Consider the following 14,598-nt stretch of genomic DNA (forward strand, 5'->3'; position numbering starts at 1 on the left):
ATATCCCACAAATTACTACACAGAGTTTATCATCCCCAACAAGTACTTGGCACAACATTTTCTGTGCTAGTCCCAGGATTTTGGCATCTCAACAGGATACATGTTTGTCAAATCAGGAACAGTTACTTTTCAACATCTGCAACAGTTTCTGATTCCAAGAGCTTTTGGACCTCCTGTCTTCTCTTAAACCTCTTCCCAGCATCCACTTCTTCCACTCCAACAGCCAGCACTAACCCCCACCCTCAGCTTTGTTCCAAATGCAGTCATCAAGTTGCAACACATCCAATTAGTTTAGAAAAATGCAGAGCAAACAAACTGCATCTATGGTAATAGGTCTCCTACAAACTTTTGCACTGAGTTTCTTCATTTTCTCTCAACAATTTTATTGTGACTGATGTTTTCATAAAAATTTAAAGAACCTCCAGGCAGGGACAAGCCTTTTAACACCCATGAAGAGCATCCACACCTTCTGCACTGTTTGAACTGCTGCTCATGCTGCAATAACCTGGGTGTGAAACCTACAGGCTTGGAGCAATGAACATACACAAACAGCCAGCATAAAAATCAGTTCTCACACCACCTGCACTTGTGCTGTGAATCAACAGCCACACACAAAGCAGAGAGACTGTCAGTGACATAATCCTGTATTTAGACGAGAATTACAAACCTGTATTGCAACTACAGCTCTGCAAAGCAATTGCTCACTACCATTCAACCACAGGAGAAAGGAAACCCAGAATTTACCAAGGGTCTGCAGGTCCTCGTGTCTCGCCTGGATGCAGCACCAAGTGAACAGTCCAGCTTTTCCATTAGAGGCACTTCACAGGTGTGAACTCTTTATGCTTTATACCCTGGATCTGGACAAGAAAACCACAGGGAGCAAGAGGTTGCTTTTGATATGTTTAAGGGTGGGAAGGTCACAATTCTCCATGCTAGAAAGCACGACAGCAGGATGCCAAAGACAATCCCCACATTTCTTGTCACATATGCACATTCCCATTCTCAGTTTACCATTAGTTTAGAGAAGTTGAGATTTAATCAACACAACACAGTCATTCATTTTTTGTACCCCCTAAAAATCTGCTAGTTACCATATCCAAAAGACAAGCCTTGGACAACAGCTTAAGTGCACATCTGCATTTAAAAACTTAAGTATACAGCTGCAGTTAAAAGCATCAAACTGTCAACCAAACGTAGCAACACAAGCTCTGCACAGTTTTCCTTACGTGAGATGAAGACACTAATATGAACGTACATGAAAAAACAGTCCGGGCTCACTGTTTATACGGTGATCCACACAAAGAAGCTGAGACATCGCAGTTCAAAAGGAGCTTAAGATGATATGAGGTAGTGGAGAAGACAAAGGTCTCTGTTTGCTTATTTAAAAATAAAATAAATCCCACGGCAAAAATATTTTTCTCCTCATTTTTTTCTCCTTCTAAGAGTCTAGAATGCCTATTTTTAAAAAAAACAAAGGATTTTGACAATTTTCAGTTGACTATAAAAGCTTTTACGTCCCATGATTACTTTAAGGAGAACAGTTCTTGAGTGCAACACCTACATTTCCAAGGTCTGTAGCATGGAAGTGTGCACAGAACTCCCACTCAAAAGAGGGCACAGAGCAGAGCTCATAAATACCAGGAAAGCTAGCTATACCAGCACACGTCTAAGATTTCCTCACCTATAATATAGCTAGTGGAAAAAAAGACAGCTAGTGGCAAAGTGTGGGTTTACCGTGATGACACCTAGCCCCCTTCTGCCAGTCTTGCACGGTGACACACGACCAGCACATCGGACACCCAGCTGAATTAGCACTCACAGCACTCGCAGGCTCTTGAGAAACACAGAAAGGTGTCAGCGCCAAGCAGAACTGCTTGCACTGAAAGCTGGGTGAGTCAGTGCACATCTCCCACCCTAACCCCATGCTCAGGTAAGATTAATGACACTAAATCTTCTCTGGAGCACAGAGTGAGATATGTCTGAACTTGACATGCCAGTGACCTACTTTTCAGACATGCCCAACACCCACATTCCCTCTGAAGACAACAAAAGACAAGGAGGCTCAGCAATTTTGAATTGGTAGCACATGCTTTTAACACACAGAAAGCTTGGAGAACTTAGGGCCAGCTGTGCACATTAGAAAAATCCCACTTTAGCTTCACGTGCAGCACCTACAGCATTCAATGCTATGGATCACTAAAGACTCTACACCAGGGGTGTCAAACTCATTTTCACTGGGAGTCACATCAGCCTTGTGGTTGCCTTCAAAGGGCCGAACGTAATTTTAGGACCATATAAATGTAGGAGTGGTTACATTTATACGGTCCTAAAATTACGTTCGGCCCTTTGAAGGCAACCACAAGGCTGATGTGACCTCCAATGAAAATGCGTTTGACACCTCTGCTCTACACATTTGGATATATGCATCTGTTAATTCCACCCATTTACTGGCAGGTGAAAGAGCACGGATGAAAGCTAACAATTTATTTCTTGCAGCCATCCTGCATCACACTTATACATTCTTGGATAACAAATGCAACCACTCCTTTAACTCTCACCTGGCCCAGACAGGTGCACCCCTTTTCCTTGGAAGAAAAACACAAAGTAAAAATACATCTTCTCCCTCCCAATGCACATCAGCTGTACTATAAGGAGATATAGGCTCAGCCTGTTTTGCCCTAGTAAGGAATCAGCCAAATTAACTAAGATTAGGAGACAATGGACATCATTCAATTAACATGACTGACTAGGATTCAGAAGTGAAATATGTATGTCATACACACAGAAAAGAAACCCCAACTTTGCAGGTTATGTAAAGTTTAGATAATCTAGTTAAATATGTAAACTTCCCCTGAGATTCCTTCTTTCCCTCTTTATGCCATTCTTTATGATGAATAACTGCATTCTCTATTATTACTTAGCTTTCATTTCATTTCTTAAAATATGTGTATGTGCTACAAATAAAACAATTTGGGGCTATATAATGCAAGACTATGTCTCCAAGCTATAGTTGAAACAATTCCCATGTCTTTTAAAACCAGATAAAACCACTGATGCCATACAAAGTCTAGAGACCAAGCTCCTGCTTTGAAGGGTTTATGGGTATAGAGCCATAACATGTGCTAAAGCAAACCTTTAATGTGGTAGCTACTTAGTTAAGACTACCAGCAAATTTGAGAATATGTTCAGCCATTAGCCAAGGAACTGATGGAGAACTCCCTCCTCTTCTTCTTCAGAAAAGTGTCCTCCCCAGCCTGCAGCAAATGTTAGAGACACCAAGTTCTTCCAGCTGAAGTTCTCTGCAAAAGTTACAGAGCATTTCTCTTATAGGAGCAATGCATATCACAGGCTGGTAAATGCAACCAAAACTCTTTTATTTGACTAACAGGAGAGAGATAACATCACCATAACTGTCCTTTGCAGTTTCCAGGGATCTCTAAAAGTCCTCCACATTCCAAGGCTATTAAACAACTATGTCAACACCAGAAGGCAGGTCTAAACAGGAAAAGGTACCATAAGGATCTGCACAAACCTCATCATAAGCCACAGGTACTGAAAGTTTGAATTATTCTTCCATGCCACATATCCTGAAACCTCCAAGTTTGACTCCTAACCTGCTATTCCTTCCAAGTAAGTTTAAACTCTGGATCTTATAATTACAATAAAAATGCTAATGTAGATGGAAAATGAAAGAAAAACCCATCCATGAACATCTTCCTGCCTAAAGAAACAAAAGGCATGAAGGTAGCTTATAGCATCTCAAAGACGCCATAAACCAGCCCCACAAGCAGGCAAATTACCTGGTGGATGCCTTTAAACAGAAAACAACCTGGGAACCTCCAGACATTACTACAGTATTTTACTATCCACATCACCAGCAAAGCCTTAGACATCTACCAGTACACCTAACAGCAGATTTCTTCACTCAGTTTCATCAGCAAGTAGGATCTAACTGACTGACAGCAGGAGGTTGCTCTGGGATGGGAATGGAGAGAGTGGTGCTCATGAACTAACAAATTTCTTAGTGGGAAACCCTGGTTTCCACTTCACCACTTGTTTCTTGAAGCTGACACCTCAGTTATTAGTGAAACAAAGATCTCTAATCAATCCCTTGCTCTACATTAAAATATTGACTTGGAGCATCAACAACTCGTACCTGTTAAAACAGCAGAAGCTACTTATTTTTTCTAACGTCAGAGGAGAGGCAGAGATTGAGGGACACATATACAATAGCAAATGAATTTCAGGAATACTTTCTTGCAGATACAAAGAATTGGCTGAGTAAGCCTAACAACTTACAACAGGCCAAAATACATTCAAGCTTTATTTAGCTTCAGAATAAATAACAAAACAAAATCATGGTGATGTAAAACTCTGCTTGAAGTCTCTTTTACAGTGTACTTGTTTTAAGTAGCTAAGTTCCTCTTTGCTATGAGGCATGAGAGTTCACTTGGAGAGCACAGCTTAAAGGAAATTAAATGACCTTAAATTTGCACATATTTGACAACTAGCTGAAAACTAACTCACAGTGAGAACAAAGACAAGATGAAAGAAATACTCTCAGTTTTACAAAAGCTAGCAGAGACATATAAGCAAATACTCAACAAGATAACAGGCATCCAAGAAAACCAGTCCACCAAAAAAACCCTTGAGAATCAAAACATCATCACACACTGGTCAACATTTGTCTTTCAAGCTATGGACACAAGTTACACACTATGCACCAGAGTTGCAAAGAAACCGTGCTTGAAATAATTATTTAGGTATGGCAAAAGCAAAATGTGCTCTTAATTTAAAGGCGGGCACCTTGTCCTGGTTTCAGCTGGGATAGAGTTAATATTCTCCACCACACACCTTCAGGATGGAGTTTTGAAGCTCCAGCTGCAGGGCTGAATTAAGTTTGAGCTCTTTCAGAAGAGCCAAAGCTGCCTCTGGGCAGCCTCAGACCCCGCACTAAACCACTAAATGGCCTGAAAACATTCTCCTCTCTGGCAGCTTTACAACACGGGATTTAACTCCAAGATCTTATCACCGATACACGGTATTTTTAAACAATTACCAAGAAACGTTTGGAGAGGGGAAACCGGAACCAAAACTACTGTTTTAGCCAATGCCACCGCGATCTGTAGGCAAGGTCAAAAATCTCCTCAGCCTCCCCAGCAATCCTGGTGATAAAGGCGATCTCAAACCTCATTTTACCCACATTAAGAAAAGTCACTCAAGTCCTGCAAGTTTCCGCAGCACTGCAGCCCACTCATTGCCCTGACCAACACGGCGGTGGAGGAGGAGATGGACACCAAGCTGGAGATCCCCTGCCCCACACTCCTTCCCCAGTAGGACCAGGTATGGCTGCCTACAGCCGTGTCTCCATGCTGGACCACCGCGACCCCGGCGCTTGCCCGGACACCGCTGGTGGAGTCCACAGTCACATCAGTGACAGTGTGTCACCAGCATCACTCGCCAGTGATGGAGATAAACCACCATCGCAGGACCTGTCACGTCCCACCAGTACTAGTTGGTGATGGCGGCAGTGATGGACCAGGACCCTGGTCCACAACCATCACCGGTAAGTGATGGGGGACGCGACAGGCCACGGCCCCGCAGGACGTGTGGACGCCCCCTCCCCGGTACCTGTCCTCGGAGACGCTGATGACCCCGTCCTCCTTGGGCACTATCGCTGCCATGTTCACCACATCCTGCGAGCCCTCCACTTTGTTGAGCAGGAGAGGCTTGCGTGTCAGCGCCTTGGGCTGAGGCTCCGCCGCCATGGACGCCGCGGGGCTGGCGGGTATCGCCGCTGCGGCCAGAGGAGGAGGCGGCCCGCACTACCGAGGCGGAGGAGGGACTTGCCGGAGCCGGCTCCGCCGCCGGCTCCCTGGGGCGCAGAAACCAACGCGGCGGCGGCGGCACCGCCCCCGAGCCGGGCTGTGCCGGGCCGGGCGGGGCGGGGCGGGGTGGGCTGAGGAGGGGAAAATGGCGGCCGTCCGTCGCCATCTCGAAACGTTGGGGTGCTGCGCCGCGTCTTTGCGGAGGGAAACCTTTGGGCGGACAGTGGTTTAAACACGCATCTCCTCCCATGGCCGCCCTCCCAGGGGCGCGGGCTGTCCGGGCCGAGCGAGGGCACGCCTCAGGGGGCAGCCGGATAAACGCATCCCGGCTCTGAGGGGTGCCCGGTGCTCCTCTGTTGGCACGGGTGCACTGTTGTGCTGTCCGTGTCGTGGTGACATCGCCGTGAACCCGTCTGCGAAATAAAGGGGCAGGGGTAAAGATTAAACGGGGCGATCGCTTCCCTCTGTTTACATTACTTTTTCCTATCTGGGTTTACCTTGGGGCTGAAGGTCAGCAGGTGATGTTAAAACAGGATTTCTGTTGCTGCATTAAGCAGTAGGACCTCGTGTTAAACTTCATGCATTATTTTCTGCATCACACAACGTTTATGTAATCGAACAATTTCTACGTGACTTTCAGTATTCAGGGTTGAAAATTGGTGGAATAAAAGGCGAGGGCAGCCCGGGCAGAGGTAGCGGCGAGCAGAAGCCTTGCGGCAGGCAGGGCTTGGCAGCGGGTTTGCGGCCCGGCGGTAGAAATCCACTGACAGAGAGTTTATTCCTAAGGAAAATGCAACAGGCTTCCAGCAGCTCACATCCAACAAGATGCTACTTTTCACTTGCTTTTCCTGGCAGATTCACTGAGGTCCAAGGAGACCAGATAACTTGCCCAAAGCTCTGTGCTAAAGCCAGTGAAAAAGCACTTCCTCTGGAGGCGTGTGCCAAACTTTCATAATCTCTCTCAAAAGATTCTGGAAAACCATGCTCAATGTCTGAGCTGTTGTCCTACGTTGGAGAAGCTGTCAGCTGACAGGAAAGCATTATTTCAGCTGTAACTTTAATTTTATCCACAGCAGTTCTCTGTGAAAAAAATCAGAGCTCCTGCCCATCAGCAGAAAACTGAGGAAACTTTGGAAGAGTTCAGGTACAAAAAACTCAAAGATCAAGAGTTCACTTTTTCTCTGGGGGTAACACACAGCAACAGAACAAATCCTGATGGCCCGCTTGGCACTTATGTTGCCTATGTAGTATAGTAGAGGCAACAGAAGAAAGATATAGGAAATTATTTGGGGCAGAAACTAAACTTTCATAATGTTTAGTAATATGTGTTATGCTAAACAAACAAGCAGTATCTGCAGGACCACAGCAAGACATACAAGCTTCACTTGACTAAACTTTGGAGGTTCAGAAGTGTACTGTGGATGGAAAGGTCTGGTCAGCAACGCCCGAAGGCTGTATAATGGCTTATAGGAAAAGAATCTGCAGTCTCAAACTCTTTCCCAGAGGACATGTGATTGCACTAGTTAACATCTCTTTCTCACAATTCCTAGAAGGGAACTACTTATAAAGAGACAAAGACCAATCCTCTTACTGCTACGGATGATCCCGTGGTCTTAGGCTAGACCTACAGATAGAAATGCTTATCTCGCTACTTGATGACGTGAGATATTCTTTCAGGATGCTGATATACTTGATAGTTTTCAGAATGGACATGTATGTAAAAATGTCCTTTAAAAGTGAAATCTGGCAAGGTCTGCTGCGTTTGCAGTTCGCATTCAAGACTGGGTGCTGTGCATCACTGACAGATAAACAGGCTGAGAATGTGCTGGAGAGAACAGACTGCCAGCTCTTGGGAGACCCTGCTTTTGCCAAACAGGCTTCCTTAAGGAAGCAGGTAATGGATAAAATTGCTGTCTTGATAGGCAAAGGTGTGGTTCACAGGGCTGGAAGTATGTCCTACATATCCCCCAAATTAGCTGAATTTTCTTCAATTGCCGATCAAGACATGCTACATTTCCTTATTAACCTTGTCTCTCCTATATCTTTAAACAGTTTCAGGTCCAACACTATTCCTTCAAAGCTTAAGACACTGTTTGGAAGAAAACACTGAAAGGGGAGCATGCATTTTGGACCAAATCCAAAAAATAATATGCTGAAATAAAATATATGCTTTATATAAAGTTTTGATTTTAGGAAATAAGTTACCCTTTGGGAAACAAACAAACAAAAGCAACTACAATGCAAGAGAGGCTCCAGCAGCCAGTCAAGATAAAAATCGTAAGGGCAGGTTTTAAAGCTTATCGGTAATGGTGATTTCCTCTGCAAGACCAGGAAGGCTCTTGAATAATAGAAAGATGTCCTGAGGTGTAGTACATCGCTTTACCAGGTGTCCAGACTTGAGGTCAATGCTCTACTCTGCCTTACTAGAAAGGGGAATATGGTGTGCACAAAAGCAGTTTTGATATGACAGAGGGGAGGAAAAGTAATGCATGGAAAACTGGGGAGAGGAGGAGGGGAAGCAGAGAAGAAATTGAAAGATTTCAAAGGTAGGCAGGAACATGGAGCTTCCTCCTGCATTGCATCCAACAGGCTAAAAGAATATTGTTGCAATGGTGGAAAAGACATTGAAATTAGCATCAAGACCTGAGTGTTCTTCAAGATCTACTCTTGTCACACAATTCAATATAAAACTTTAAAAGAAGTTTTCCCATAATGACAAAAACTAATGGACAAAAATACTTCAAGTTAGAATCCCTTTAGACATTAAATTAAATGAGTACCTACAGAAGCAAAATTAGGGTAGAAAAGTGTTTCCCCATATAACAGAAAAAAAAATCAAGAAAATAAATGTTACAAATACTTCTTAGCATTTTTTTTTTCATTTTCTGTCTTAGCTTTCAGGTCAAATTTCATGGATTAAAAATATTGCTAGCACTGAATGCAAGCTGACTTAGTAACTGAATTCGAAGCCATGAAAGGAAAGCTAATTCAGTTCTTTTTCTACATTAAAAAAAAAAAAAGTGGGGTTAAGAATTACATGCTGCTTGCTCTGGTACATAATTTTTGCAGGTAATCATAACCATTACATGGAAGGAAATTTATATGACTACTTCATTTAAAGGTCTTTTTCTTATTAAAAAAAATACGAATGGGTAGAAAGTGTGGTTACTAGTGTGGTATGCTTGGATTATTTGAACTTTCCTGGAAGAGCATATCCTTCAGTAACACAGGGTGAAAAACAGGCTTACTTTATATTGGATTAATATTACCTCATCTCTGTTGCTTAGCGTCATTTTCTCACCCTGCATTTTGGCATGACAGCAGAGTAAACAAGACATCCTTCCCTCTGTTAGTTTTGGCCTTTATTTTCTTGATGCAGGTTGACTTTCACTCCTTGGATTTGGATGGAACAGAATTAGGTTGCCAGCCTATGAGCAATAGCACTGCTGTGTTCCCGAGCAGGATGACGACAGGATCCTGACCTCTGGGAAGGAGCAGTGCTGGTTGGAACCGATGTGTTCGCACACAGTGGAGCCGCCACCTTCTGTGCCCTCGTACCGCACCAGAGGCTCAGGGGACTTCCTCCAGTTCCACATCTGCAGTCTGGTATGAATGAAGCGTGGGAGTTGGGGCAAAGTGAATTCCCCACCTTCTCTAGCAATTTGCTTTAAAAGCTGCTCTCTGGCTCCATCTTCTGTTTGTTAATTGGTTAGTTTGGGGTTGTTTTATTTATTTATTTAGGTTTATCAGGGTGAGTGAGATTCTTCTGAGTTTTATGAACTAAATTTGTTTAAAAAGTAGGTAATCATGTCTTGTGTGGCAGTTCAGACAAGCAGAAGAGAATTCCGACCCACAGGTGAGGAGGGAGCTGGAGGGTCTCCAGCTTTTCTGCCAGCCCTGGGTTTAGATGCTCCTGTCTGTGAAGTTTTTTTCTTACAAGAAGGAAAAACATCCTGGCCAAAAAGCACGGTGATATATTCTGTTTTGGTGTAATTATAACTTTTCTGCAAAATTATGATCATTACATGATCTGGCAACATAGTGGCATCTCACAGACCTTTCAGCTGAAACAGACAAGCACTGGGGCCCCTGGGTAGGACAGTTTAATAAACAGGTTGGCCTCTGCGGATACTAAGAAAAACAGCCCTTTCATAAAGTGCTCAACAATAATAAGAGTAATATTAATAATCACAAGAAGAGGCCTTTAATAATGAAAAACTGGTTTATGGCAATGAAATCTTAGGCACGAACTGTTCAACACATGCTCCTTTGAGCCATTAAGTAATCTGACGCCAGTTGCTCTCATTCTGCAAAGAGGGGAACTAGTGTGGGAGCAAAACTGCACTTAGACTGATTCAGTGCTTAAATTTAAAACTGCTCTGTTGACAGCGAGCCAGATTTCAGCTTCTGAGGCCTTTTCCTCAATCACCCATGCAAAGCCAGAGAACTTATGTACACGAAAGATAACCACATAAAAAAGGTAAAACCACTTGGCAACAAGCAGAGCAGCCTCTCAATAGCCATTGAATATGGCAGTGTTTTATTCTCTCCCATGCTTTTCTTTTCTGCCTGTTTGTAAACTAAATGTTTTCCAGCTTGACAGTATATAGGATTTACAATTTCTTTAAAACTTGCACTTGTGTGTGACTGCAAAAATGTGTGCTTAAAATTCTCTCCTTCTCCTGTTTTGTCAGCAGTGATAGCCTTCATAAGATAGTTAGTGAAAAATATTTTTAATTTCAGATGCTACATCATTCTTGGAAGCATGTGGGAAACAAATATAGATGAGCTCTTTATAGAGAAGGGCAAACTTAACAGAGCACCAAAATGTTCTGTGGAAAATTTGCTTGTCCATCTTGCTTAAAAATACAAAACTTGTCATAAAAATGCACCCTCAAATTTAGACATTGCTCCTTACTTTGCTCCAGGCATTTATCAGTCACACAATGAGTAGTACTGCCTATCACATTTCTATTAATAACCCCTACAGGCTCATTATGACAGTTTTCTCCTAGATTTCATTAGTTTTGTTTTATGCAGGTATGCAGAAAATGAGGACCTATCAGAAACACAACTCGAATCTGCTGTAGGTCAAAGTTATGGAGAAAAAGATTAGCTTTAAAAAATATGGATGGCAGTATCACTGTATAGCACCTTATCGAGAAGAAATACACTCATTTTCAGCTGCCATGCAAGTGCTGTTGGCTTTGTAACTGACTGTGAACATGTGAGAACAAAAAAAGTGATGCTGTGTCAGTGTGTGGGCTGAAAATGAGAACTCCTGGCTCATACATTTTGCCCCATAAGCAGTTCTGGCATTGTATGCAGTCTTACTGCTGTTTCCTTTGTCCTCACTGATCCTGCTATAGTGATACTCACATTTTGGGCTCCCAACTTGCTGTTAAAAAAATCTGTAATTTAATTCACTGTCTTTTTGGTGGAGCTTTCTGACCACTAATTCTTCTAAGCTCATTATTCTTTTATTTTTCTAGGCCTCGGGACCTCAGAACTCCTTTTTTTTTTTCTTTTTTCTTCCCCCTGTAAGTTTTCCTTCCCTCTGCAATATTGAAGAATCACGGAGTATTGTCAATAAATACATTTCCTATTTGGAAAATGCATTAAAATCACCTACATAACCTGCTTGAAAGGTAAATAAATTTCTCTTACATAATGCACAAACTACTTTGAAGTATTTCATTTTCTTTCATCTGAAGTGTACAATTACAAACATGTTCAGGGAATATCAAGGAACATCTTCCTACAATAACATTTGTCTTTTAGATTTTTTTTTTCTCACCTTTACTACACATGGACCTAGCAGTGGATGTTGCTAGATTGACAAAATGCTTTCAACAATCTGAAACCTCATAAGGTTCAACAAGGTCAAGTGCAAGGTCCTGCATCTGGGTCGGGGCAACCCCCAGTATCAATAGAGGCTGGGGGATGAAGGGATGGAGAGCAGCCCTGTAAGAAGGACTTGGGGGTACTGGTCAATAAAAGATTGGATGTGAGCCAGCAATGTGTGCCTGCAGCCTAGAGAGCCAACTCTATCCTGGGCCGCATCAAAAGGAGCGTGGCCAGCAGGTCACAGGAGCAGATTCTGCCCCTCTGCTCCACTCTGGTGAGACCCCACCTGGAGTCCTGTGTCCAGCTCTGGAGCCTCAGTACATGAAAGACATGGACCTGTTGGAGAGGGGCCAGAGGAGGGACATGAAAATGATCAGAGGGCTGGAACAGCTCTGCTGTGAGGACAGGCTGAGAGAGTTAGGGTTGTTTGGCCCAGAGTAAAGGCGGCTCTGGGGAGACCTTATTGTGGCCTTTCAGTACTTAAAATGGGCTTATAAGAAAGACAGAGAGAGACTTTTTACTGAGGACTATAGTCACAGGACAAGTGGCAATGGTTTTAAATTGAAAGGGGGTAGGTGTAGATTGAACATAAGAATATTTTTTATGAGGAGTGTGGTGAGACACTGGCACAGGTTTCCAAGAGAAGTTGTGGATGCCCGATCCCTGGGAGTGTTCAAGGCCAGGCTGGATGGGGCTTTGAGCAACCTGGCCTGGTGGAAGGTGTCCCTGTCCATGGCAGAGGGTTGGAACTAGACGATCTTTAAAGGCCACTTCCAACCCAAACCTTTCTGCTGACTCTATGATCTGAGCATATCAAGAGAAAACAAAACAATAAAACTACTATTAAACACTTTTTTTTTTTGCTTGCAAATGTTGAAAGTACCTTAGACATAGGAATGAAGGACTATTAAAAAAAAAAGTTTTATACAACTTGTGGCCAAAAAGATCCTAGCAGTGGTACTGCTAACACAGCTGTTGCATCATTTTAATATGCATTTTTCAATTGAAAGTTTTTGGAGCTGGGCAGTTTTCTTTAAGTCAAGCCATTTTGTAGACTACCCTTTACTGCAATTACATGGAAAGCTTCATATTGTACAAAATAAGTTTAGAGTCTTAAAAAAAATAGGTAGTCCCTCACTAAAGCTGCCAATTTTTGTCGACTCAAACCTATTCATGTGGTTTAACCCAAGCTAGCAATATAACCACGATAGCTACTTGCTCACTCCCACCCCGCCCCCGAATACGGGAGAGAATCAAAAAGGAAGGGAGGAACTCATAGATTGAGATAGACACAGTTCAATAAAATAACAAAATAACACTAATATACTACTACTATATATAAAATGGAAATAGAGTATAAAATAAAAGATACTCAATGCAATTCCTTATGAACTCCGTCCACACCAAGCAGTCAGTCCCAGGAAGTGGCAGCTGGCCCCGAACAGCCAGTCCCAGAAAGAGAAGAGAGAAAACGGCAGGATGGCAAAAGGCCGAACTAAAGAAACTCCCAAGCAGAACTCCCCTGAACAGGTCTCTGTCTGCTACAAACCAACTCGAACACAACTGGAAGATCCCGACTCTCCTTAGATATGAAGCATGACACTAAGGGCATGGGATATTCTTATCGATCATTCTGGGTGTCAGTCAAGCTCTGCCCCATCTATGCCCCCATTCTGCGCTGCCTCACACCTGTGGGCAGAGTGCTCAGAATGTCCTTGGCAGACAACAACAATTAAAAACATTAACTGTGTCCTGGGGTGTTATCTTCTTGTTCTCAAAATAAGTCCAAGCAATATCCATGCTAGCAATGAAAAATAAAGGTTTCTAACCGCATGAAGAAAATTACCTCATTTTCAGCCAAACCAGCACACCTGTGACGACAAATCGCTTAAAAAGCTTGTGGTTCCTGAAGCACGGAGGCTCAAGTCATACTTTCTGTGGAAAACAATTCCTTCAAAGATGTCCCAAGAAGCAACTTGAGAGCAAAATTGCAGAAGTTTCAGTGTATAAAGGGATTTATGACTCAGTACCATAGAGCTGTCTGAGGAGCTAAAAAAGAATCCCAGAATGTCTAATCCAACTTTTTAATATCTTATTCTGTCCAAATGCTATGAGTCACCTTCACTTTAGCAGGTAAGTCAGCATTTCTGGCCATCACTGCAGGAAGGGGTTCCTCAGCCTGTGAGCACATCTATACATCACAGCGATACCACATTCAGATGTGCACTATCGCAGATGGTGTTGTGGAGCATTTGATTCCCCAATTACCTCATGGCCATTCCTGATAAGCATAATTTTTATTCTAGATAGATTACAGCCAGAATGTCTGATTGCTTTGAACATCTTGCACAGTAGTAGGCCCATATGTCTATAGTCAGAATCTACAGAATGCCCTTTGATTTTGAAGAGAGAACCGTATTTAAGTCAGGTTTAGCTGCTTTGGGGAGACATCCTTTGGCACAAGAGTATGTGTGGAAGCACTGGCCCATTCCAGGACAGCCACCAAATAAGAAAATCCAGAAAACTGGAAGAAATACTCTTTATCTGTAAAACAGTAAATGCTCTAGAGACAAGAGGCCACATGTGTTTGCAGGGGAAAACCAGTTACTCAGTCATGTCCTCATCTGTAACTTGGTGACCTCCTTGTGTAAAAATATCACCTGGCAAGGTAGTAGAAATACCTCTGTGAAGACTGAGAAACTGGTGAATGTACATCTTCTACCTCTGAAAGTAGATGAGGAAACTCCAAATAGGAAAACAAAGAAAACTCCTTAGTCAACTCACCTGGTACTGACTTAAAAAAAAGTCTGACATTCCCAGTAGTTTTGATTAGCCCCTGATGCTCAGGCTAATTGGTCCCAGAATTGCCTCTATATTGTATGCTTAATATGAGCACAGGAAAATTTTCAGACAGAGGTTCTAA

The 14,598-nt window shown here is 42.9% G+C and overlaps 1 protein-coding gene across 3 annotated transcripts in view; it reads right to left on the bottom strand.

Moving 5' to 3' along the window:
- Window positions 1-5,904, bottom strand: part of WDFY2 (WD repeat and FYVE domain containing 2) — a 69,017-nt gene extending 63,113 nt beyond the window's left edge. The window contains exons 1-2 of one of the 3 annotated variants that reach the window (XM_071805319.1): window positions 5,632-5,756; window positions 745-857 (exon numbers count right to left, since the gene is read on the bottom strand). Coding sequence is in view for 2 of the 3 variants with exons in the window: in XM_071805322.1 (XP_071661423.1) it covers window positions 5,632-5,768 (137 nt within the window). In the remaining variant the exon portion in view is untranslated. Of the gene's footprint in view, window positions 1-744; window positions 858-5,631 lie in introns of all 3 variants that reach the window. The other 2 variants (XM_071805322.1, XM_065861914.2) reach the window with 2 other exon arrangements.
- Window positions 5,905-14,598: the final 8,694 nt, after the last annotated feature.

This window comes from Patagioenas fasciata, chromosome 1 (assembly GCF_037038585.1).
Source record: "Patagioenas fasciata isolate bPatFas1 chromosome 1, bPatFas1.hap1, whole genome shotgun sequence".
Classification (NCBI taxonomy): Eukaryota; Metazoa; Chordata; class Aves; order Columbiformes; family Columbidae; genus Patagioenas; species Patagioenas fasciata.